At 41.2% G+C, this 9,958-nt stretch overlaps 1 protein-coding gene across 2 annotated transcripts in view; it reads right to left on the minus strand.

Moving 5' to 3' along the window:
- The window catches only part of TIPRL (TOR signaling pathway regulator), a 28,620-nt gene extending 19,245 nt beyond the window's left edge, over nt 1–9,375 (minus strand). The window contains exons 1-3 of one of the 2 annotated variants that reach the window (XM_014857638.3): nt 9,048–9,375; nt 2,875–3,054; nt 2,132–2,231 (exon numbers count right to left, since the gene is read on the minus strand). In XM_014857638.3, the coding sequence (XP_014713124.1) occupies nt 2,132–2,231; nt 2,875–3,054; nt 9,048–9,151 (384 nt within the window). In that variant the 5' untranslated portion in view covers nt 9,152–9,375. Of the gene's footprint in view, nt 1–2,131; nt 2,232–2,874; nt 3,055–8,767; nt 8,968–9,047 lie in introns of those variants that run through there. The other variant, XM_070498134.1, reaches the window with a different exon arrangement.
- Between the last annotated feature and the right edge of the window lie 583 nt (nt 9,376–9,958).

Genomic DNA, 9,958 nt, shown 5'->3' on the forward strand with positions numbered 1-9,958 from the left:
TGACATCTGTGCCCATCTTCCTCTACTTTACATGTCCAACACCTGCCACAGCATGGCTTGATGAGTGGTGCATAGGTCCGCACCTGGGATCCAAACAGGCAAACCCCAGGCCACCAAAGCAGAGCACACAAACTTAAATGCTGTGCCACTGGGCCAGCCCCAGGCTCTTCATTTTTTAAAGCCATATAGGAACACAATCATCAGCTCTGTTTAGACCATAAAACAAAAATAAATATTTAGATAACATATCTATTTTATTCTTGGTATTTCAATAATAGTAACTTAGCTCCCCTCAGTTTGAGGTATGATATTATCATAGTAATAACAGCAGCTGCCATTTATTGACATCTTACAGTATAACAGACACCGTGCTAAGCACTTTATACATACAATCTTTTTCACTACCTCACAACTGGTATGATCCCCAGCTGACCAAAGTGAGAAACAAAGCTTAGCAAGATCAAATTGTTTTCCAAGCTGTCAACTGATGGTTCTGGGATCTGAACCCAGGTCTGTGTTCTGCCAAAGCCCGAGCTCATCACTACCAGCGAGTAGGCAATAACACTGACATTTGTCGGCAACATCTTAGAAGAAGTTACACTACAGGCTGAAGGGTCAATAAGAGTACTGAGCACACGCTTTTCACCTCCTCCGACTCTCTCACTCCATTTCCATTGCCGTAGTTCTTGCTCCTGGGTCACGGCTAATGCTACTTCATAGACTCCAGGAGGCTTTTTCGTAAGTCAGCCCACAAACTAAGTAAGTCATCATCATTATTGCAGAGGGTTAAACAAGTTCCCATTTCCTCACTCCCGGCAATGAAATATTAAACGGCCTATGCAATTTGCAAAGTTTTTCAATCAAGAGTGAGGAGAAAGGAGAACACTAATCAATGAAGTATCATAAGGGACTGATGCAACCTTCTTCCCTCATTAGCCTGTAAGGGAGGGATTTTTGACTGTCCTCTGCTGTATCCACGACTCCTAGGATTAGTGCCTGGCACACAGTAAGAGCTCAAGAACGAATGAATGAATACACATTCTCTCAAAAACTGTGTTTTTGTCTAGGAAACAGCATGGAAAAATACTTAAAGCTTGGAATGTAGGAGTGCCATAAACTGAAAATAAGAATTATGAAGTTCCTGCTATGAACTTCTATCTTCCCAAGATTCTAAAAATCTACGCAGAAACAAGGAGCCCGCACACAACCCTATCTTCCTAACATTTCCACCTAAGCACCAACATACAATATAGGATCTCCAATAACTGCTTTTAATGTAAATAGCTTACACTGAAATAATTTTGTTCTCTATAATGGAATGGGATATTTATCATCCATTATAATAGAATGTGACATATAATAGTATGTGATACTGAGAATGTGATATTTAGAATGTGATCTATAATAGAATGCGTGATTCATGTGAAATGAATGTGACTTCATTTCAGTTACACTGTAAGATTTCAAAATACAGCTAAGCTCTCAACGTGAGACCTAACAATTCCACTTTCCTAGTGTCATTTATGATGAAGTTGAGTCTCTTCTTAAGCAGGTCTTACACAGATGCAACTTGACAATATAAGGCTTAAGAATTTATTGAGAGCTTGCCCACAGATTATCTCAAATCAAAACTCTACTGCGTGGTAGATATTTCTGTTTACCCAATCTACTGATTAAACTGAGACTCAGACAGATTAAGTAACTTGGCTAAAGTAGTATCAAGTTCACACATAGTGCAGGCAGGACAAAAACCTAAATTGTCTGACCAAAAGTCCTATTTGCCCACATGCCTGTTGATCTGTAAAACTGTAAGCTACTATCTAGCAGGTTCTGTCTAAATCACCTAACACATTCCACCAAGGACAGATATACATTCTAATGCTTCTTGACAGTGATAATGACAACATTAAGGAAGTTTGCTATTGCTACCAACCACATTTTTAAGATAAAAATTGTTCTACTATGGCCTTCTTTTATTTTCTGCTGATAATCATCAAGCAAAATCCCCTCACATTAGGTTCTGAAGCCTCCCACAACAGAAAATAAGTAGAAGCAAAAAATAACCCATTACAAAGTTCTACTGCTAAGACCGTCCAAGACAATGACTCACAAAGCAAAAAAGAAGATTTACCTTTAACTTAAGTGATTCTCCAAGTAATGTTCCCTTATAATCTGTTGTATAGGTCCAATCGTATGGTTTAATAACCTCCTTGGAGTGGTCACCCTCCGTCCTCAAATACCAAAATGAGAAGGATCAGATTCAGTGATGCAGAATATAGATCATCTCTATTCATTTATCACATCAAATTACATTCTACAAATAATGTAAAATATCCTACTAAATACATATACTTGTCATAATTCATAAATACAACTTCTTACAGTTTTTCTGCACATTTATTGTTATTTAACTTGTCATGTGCTGATGTAGTCTCTCCCACTCATCTTTATATTGCCTGAGGACATGGTTTAAAAGCTTATACTTCACTGTATCCTCCAAGGTCCTAGTACGTAACAGGCACAAAGTAAATAACTGCTGATTTATCAAGGAAAATATATTTTTTTTAATTTCACTGCTCCTCAAATTTTCAATGCAAATCCTAAGCAAGCATTTTTCTTCAAAAACAAGAACATTACAGTTCACAGGGTACTGCCTCCTCACTAAAGAACCCTGAAAACTCAAAAAAGTAAACCCTACATAGCTCAGCTTGACTGTAAGTCAACTGAACAAGTATTCAAGAGGTGGGTAAGTAATCTCCATTTCATGGATGAGAAAAAAAGAATTCTAGAATGATCCAACTATCAAGCTTAATATTATGACTGAATATTTCTTTCAAGTCTTTCTCCTTTAACCCGTACTGCCCAGATTCTCACCTGCTTTCCTGCCACTCTTCGGCACAGGCTACTTTAAGCATTCCTTGGTAGTTGTTTACACATCTTAAGGCATCTGTAGCATTGAATTCAATCCCAAAGCCAGAGCCATGCTGGATTCTTAAAACGTTGTCTCCAAACATCATTTCAGGGAGAGATGGCATATGCAATTCATCGGCTAACCTACACATCACCAAAAGTCAGGGAGGATTACTTTATACAGCTGTTGGCACTGCTGTTTCCTTTTGATCCCAACAGAATACTTCCTACATTACTGAATGAGTTAAGTAAGATATGATTTAATAAACATAATGTATTTGTAAAGTCTGTAAACGCATTTGTCATCCATTCTCTCCATGTATATCTTCATGGCACTGTACTAGGTAGTGAGCTAAAGAAGACAGATAACAAAAATATAAATAAATACGTAACATAACGTCAGCTAGTGATAAATGACACACAAAGAAAAGCAAGGTAATTGGGGTGCTATTTTAGGTAGGATGGTTAGAGACGCTTCTGAGATGAGCTGCAAAACTACCTTGTGAGCTAAGAAAGGTTCAGAGACTTTAAGTAACTACCTCAAGATCACAGAGCTACTAAGAGCTAACACTAGGCTTCTTTCTATTATACTAGACTGCTTTATAAATACTTGGACCTCATTTGTCCAGCCTCATTGGAGAAGAAAGTTATATTAGACATACTACAAAGCCAGGATCATAAATTATTAATCCACAGATGTGTTTTCATTAGCCTGTACAATATTTTCTTGAATATTTGAAATAGTTGTCAGCAATTATTGAGAAATAGTTGCCAATAAAAATTGAGAGACTTTTGAGAAATCTGGACTTCTGGTTTCTCTTTTTCAAAAAAAATGGAAGACTAGGCAACATAGGACCTGCATTGCCACACAGCACCAAGTGGCTAGGGCTGAGTAGAGGCTGCCCCCTTTAAGTGGGGCCCGGGCTCTCTGGTTCACCAGTCACCTTGGCCCTTCGGAAAGCTGAGTTCGGAATCCTTGTTGAAAGTTTTCCAAGTGGCAGCTAGTTACTCATTTCGGAAAAAGCAACTGTATGTACAGGTTCCTGTGCCTTACGAACCCATTACCTCAGTCACAACCCGGACTTTCAACTTAGGGATGAAAGTTCAGCTTCTCAACCAAATGCAAGTATCTACGGGCTGGCAGGAACCCCTGAACTTTAACCTGAGAACTCTGCCCCATAGACTCATGCTGAATTGAATAATGGCCAATTAAACTTACTCTGATCTCTCTTTTCCTAAGTCTGAATGAGAGTCAAGCACAGACCAAGAGACAGGACACAAAACAGAAGTCACAAAGTAGAGAGAGGGGAAGAGTGAAAATGTTCAGTAACAGCAAGAGAAGCAGAGAGAGCAAAGCAGAGACTGAGAAATAACAGTAACAACAACAGACTTCTACAGTTGTTGGGGCCGCGAGAATTGCCGTTCATTTTCTGAGATAATTCTGTGTTTAATTATTTCCTCATGTACTATTAAATTCCCTTACTTGAGGCAACTTGGGTCTCTAATCCTTGCAACCTGAAAGCATAACTAACACAGAGGTTTCATGGAAGTGAATTTTCCACTTACTTTATACACCAAATTTTTTATTTTATTGATTTTGGAAAATTTTCAAAATGTATTATAGATTTTTCTGTGTTCTTAAACAAAAAATATAAAACATTATTTTACTTTTTCTTGATGATCAGGGATCATCACATTTAACAATCTTGTGAGACAGTGTCCTCAAGCTCAATTGAGTGTGTACACCTCTGGCTGCTCCAGAATGTGCTATCTGCCCCTGAAGCACCCTTGCCCCTTTCTATTTGGTTTCTAATCTATCATAGGCTGGAAAAGCAAACAATCACACATTTCTTAAAATTGCATAATGAATAAAAAGAGAACATGAAAAATAGTAACAATTCATTTACTAGGGCAAAGAGACTGTAGGGAACTTTTTGCTTCCTTACATCTCCAATATGGTTATAATTATAAAGTGTGCACTAGAGTCCAAAGTCTAAATATGCTCTGAACGACATTCTAAGGGACTCTTAATAAAGCACAGCATTTCAGTGCAGGTGTTCTATGATAGCTACTTTAGCAGATCAGAAGGCTTGCTTTTCTTTTTTCTTTTCTAAGACTTCTGGATTTTTGAACAGCTACAGGGCTTTACTTGCTAGGTAAGGTAAAATACTACTATATTAAAGAATATATTCTTACATAAAGCCAACAAAAGATCTATGCATATTCTAAGACCACAATTACCCTCTTTCCAATTGCTTTAGATCTATTTCCAATCAGACACATCAATTAAATCTTGTACATATATTAAAAACAAATAAGCAAAAGACCCTACATGAAAAAATTAAATAGTTTAGGCTTTCAATGAGAAAAACATTGATTCTTATTAGAAACATCTATTTCATTCCTGATCATCAAAGGCTCATCACTTTCAAGAATAAAGATAGGTTCTAATTCCATTATGCCTTTCTAGGAGATGACAACGCATCATAGTCCCCATGTTTCCATAAGCTTCATATCTCTGGTGAACCTTTTGTTTTTACACAACAAAGTTATATTAATTATAGCTCTGAGGAAAAGATAGCAAAGATCCTGTTTCTTGTAGGAAAACAACTTTTCCAGTAAAATTTTCAACTTGTTGCAAGTTTTAAAAGGTGATGATGAAGAAAGTAAAAACACCCACACTGAAGAGGGAAACCAGCACTTGCTCATACGGATTTCCAGAAGGACTCTGTCAATTTACATTCCACCCTGGGGCAACAATTAAGCAAAAAGCACCAGAATTTAATCTAATTTATACTCTTTGACTCAAAATATCAGCTTTGGGAAATCTGTAATAAAGAAATAATCCCCAATGAAGGAAAAAAACTACACGTTAATATTGATAATTATCTTATTTACAGTAGTGAAAAAGAAAGACTCTAAATATACAATTATAAGAAAATAAATGGTATGCAAACTACAATATATCCATACGATGAAATATTATGGAATCATTAAAAAAATGTTTAAAAAGAGAATATAATAATGTAGAAAAATACTTATGATACAATAGCAAAGGAAAAAATCAGCCACATAATGTATATTTATTAGATCTGTGCATGTGTATGCATATGTGCACATATCAATGATCTAACATTTTAAGTTGCACATCTTTAGGATGATCTCTAATAATGTTAATCTTTCATCACAGATTTTAATAAAATTTACTGTTATTAAAAGATAGAAAAGATTAAATACTAGAGAGATTAACACTCCTGTGTTCATTGCAGCACTATTCACAATAGCTAAGACATGGAAACAATCTAAATGTCCACTGTCAGATGAATGAAGAAAATGTGGTTTATTCATACAATGGAACATTATACAGCCTTTAAAAAGAAGGAAATTCTGCAATATGTGACAACATGGATGAACTTTGAGGACATTATGCTAAGTGAAATAAGCCAGCCACAGAATGACAAATACACATGATTCCACTTATATGAGGCATCTAAAATAGTCAAATTAATAGAGTCAAAGATGGTTGCCAAGGGCTGGGGGAGGGGAAATAGGAAGTTACTAATCAACAGGCATAAAGTTTTAGTCAACCCAGGCAAGTAAGCTCTAGAGATCTGCCATACAACACTCTACCTGTAGTCAATAATAAGGTATTGGACGCTGAAAAATCAGTTAAGAGAGTAGATCTCATGTTAAGTGTTCCTAAAACAACAAAATGGTATTTTTTTAAAAAGGAAAATATTAAATAATTAAATAAAATAAAGATCAACTGTAATTGGAATAAATACCATAAAAAGATCAGATAAAACAAGTTTACTTACTTTACTCAATAATGCATACCAAATATGAAATAATCTAAGATGTGATTCTGTGGATTTTTTCCCAATATACCTGGAAAAATCTGGCAGTCCTATGAAATATTCCAGTTATATATGTGAAAGAAACACTGTCACCACCTTAAACTACTTCAAATGTTCTAAATTCAGAGTATCTCAAACACAGGCCAAACACAGAGGATCTTAACCCCATTTCCACTGCTGAGCTTCACTCTTAACAGATGTGTATGACCATTTATAAGGCAGGGAAGACAGGAAGCCTCTATGGGTTTAAGATGCCTTCATTCATTAAAGGAAGCTTCTCTAACTCAATATTTCCCCTGATCCATTTATTTAGCACCCTAGAGGTTTTTATACCCTAAGGCAAGGCACCACAGAACAATTTAGGATGGGTTAGGGTAATCTTTTCTTTTGTCATAAGAAAGAAGACTTAGTATACTCAGGCAGATCTATTTTAGAAATAATAAAGATATTAAAGATCTGGAATTTGATTCCCTTAAAAACTCTCTAGAGACTGGCTGGGTGGCATAGTGGTTAAATTTGCCCGCTCTGCTTCGGCGGCCCGGCTTCCCCCGTTCCGATCCTGGGCGTGGACCTATGCACCACTTATCAAGCCATGCTGTGACAGGTGTCCCACATATAAAGTAGAGGAAGATGGGCACGGATGTTAGCTCAGGACTAATCTTCCTCAAAAGAAAACAAACTCTCCAAGCAGCCAGCATCTCTTAGAGTGTCTGTAAGTAAATTATGTGGGTAACCACAACTTGAAGCTGATTGCTTTCTATATAAGTACAATTATATATATGGTGCAATATGTAACAGAAAATTATATGGAGGGGAAAACTCACAGAGTAACTCAATCTCAAAAAAGGGAACTTTTTTCCTTTCTTTTCTGTATTTCCCTAATTTTTCTTAGTGAGTCTGCAACAATGCTTTTTTTTTTTAATTAAGAAGCTAAATGTCCTTTCCTGACCCTCCTTTCTTTCTTCCTCCTAAATCTTAAAACGCCAGAGCTCCCTGGGGTTCCATCTCACGACCTTTTCCTTTTCTTCTGAATGACTTCTAGATAAACTTAATTGACTGGAAAGGCTCCAGGTATCAACTATAAGCTGATGATTCCCAAACATAAACCCACAGACAAGCCATCATTTTGAAGCTCCAAGATAAATATATCCAAATGCCTGCTACACCTCCACTTTGTGACCCACACACAATCACAGTTCAACAAACTGAACTCATCCTCTATGATCCTCTTCCCTTCTTACAAATGCAACTCCTGCCCCCAATCCGCTCCTCCTCCTGTGTTTCTCACCCTGTTCAGTGGCAATGCTTTCCACGCAGTGGCCCCAGCCAGAAATCTTCCCATCAGTATAGGTTCCTCCTCCTATCAATTGGCCATCATATCTAGGAACTTAACCTTCTAAAACCTCTCCTCTCCTCTCTCCCCTTCTAAGCGGTCTCCTTGCCCAGTCCTGAAGCCCTCGAATCCATCCTCCACATCACCTGCGGAGAAATCACCAGGGTGTCCATCTGATAATGGCGCCCCTTCGTATTAAACTACACCCGGTGGTAGCAGATAAAATACAAAACTCCTTAGCCCGGCATACAAATCCCCTCAGGGCCTTCCCCGCACTTCTCACCCCTGCTCCTCTGGGACCTCACGCTCCAGTCACAGAAACGGTCCTTCAAACCAGTCATTCTCCCCGCTCTGCCGGGCCTCCTGGCTTCACACGTGCCCCATCCCTACCCCGATCCACGGGCTGGGTCGAGATTCAGTTCAGGCATCCCAACTTCCCGGATGCCTTGTCTCCCTCAAATAACCCCGCGGATACATCTCTATCAAACAGCTACTCGCCCCGTATGATAATTGTCTGTCTTTCTCTCCGTGAACTCCTTGACGCAGAGGTGATCTTCCATCTTCCGTGTCTCAAGTGCCTGGTACAGCACCTGACACGCTTTTTAAAAACCAAGCCTATACACCCTGCCGGTTATGAACCCCAAGAAAACAGGTCAGGGTCACCCACAAAGAAACAGTCTAAAGGTGGCGCCGTCGGGGGCAGGTGGAGACCGCCGGCGAGAGGGGACGTCCCCCGGACAGCCGCGCTCCATCACACCCAGCGGAGCGACGGCGTCCCGCAGGCAACGCCTGGCGAGCGACCCGAAGGACGGAGACGGTGGTAAGAGCTTCTCAGGTGTCATTCGGACACCCCGTCCCCAGAGCCACAGCCCCCGCCCCAGGGGAGGGCTGCGGCTGCGCCGAGCTCGCCCGGCCTCCCGCCCAGGCCCGGCGCCCCGGAGCCTCACTTCTCCACATCCGCCGACTTCATGATGTGGGTCTTGGCCGCCGTCAGCTTCCACGGCCCGAAGGAGAAGTCCTCGTGGCTGCTCTGGAAGCCGTGGATCATCATGGCTGAGGCGGGGTCGGCGCGGGTCACACGGAACAGGCCGCGGCCGACACGGCTTCCTCCGCCTCCCTCCAGCCCAGCCCCGTCGGCCGGCGAGCCGTTACCATGCCCGGCTCCGCCCCTCCCCGCCCCCTGCCGGCCGACCCGGGAGCGGGCCCTCCTTTCCGCCTTCTTCTCCGCCCCTTCGCTTTTTGCTTCCGGGGCCAGTTGTTAATTCTGCGTGGTCCACTTCTGACGTCATGACGCGCCGGAAAAACGAGAGAGAACACGCTGAGGGGCGGGGCTTCGGCCGCAGGGGGTGTGGTCAGGGACGCACCACCCCCGGAGCTCGTTGGATGACGTCATCTCGGGCATGTTGCGGATGGTCAGGGAAGGCGACGGTCTGTCAGCTTGACCCTCGCAGACCGCGCAAAGCAGCCTGAGTGCCTCCTGTGGTGGCGGGTCGGTGTGGAGAGGGGCTGCCAGCATTTTTATGTTGAGGCCGGAAAAGTAATCCCTAAGAATTTGGGAGGTCCAGCACCAGGTGTTCCATGATTTAGAAGTGGCCATCTAGCCACTATTAAGACAGACTATCAAAAAATTCAATCCTTCCGGGCTGCCTCGGCGGCCTGGTGGTTAAGTTCCCGGCGCTCCGCTTTGGCGCCGGGGTTCAGTTCCCAGGGGGGACCTACACCGCTCGTCCGTCAGTGGCCATGCTGTGGGGCCGCTCAGGTACAAAAAGGGGGAAATTGGCAGCGAGGGTTAGCTCAGGGCGAATCTTCCTCAGCAAAAAAGCTCATCCTTTGGACATTTCAAGACTTTCCTGGTCTA

Source organism: Equus asinus, chromosome 25 (assembly GCF_041296235.1).
Source record: "Equus asinus isolate D_3611 breed Donkey chromosome 25, EquAss-T2T_v2, whole genome shotgun sequence".
NCBI lineage: Eukaryota > Metazoa > Chordata > Mammalia > Perissodactyla > Equidae > Equus > Equus asinus.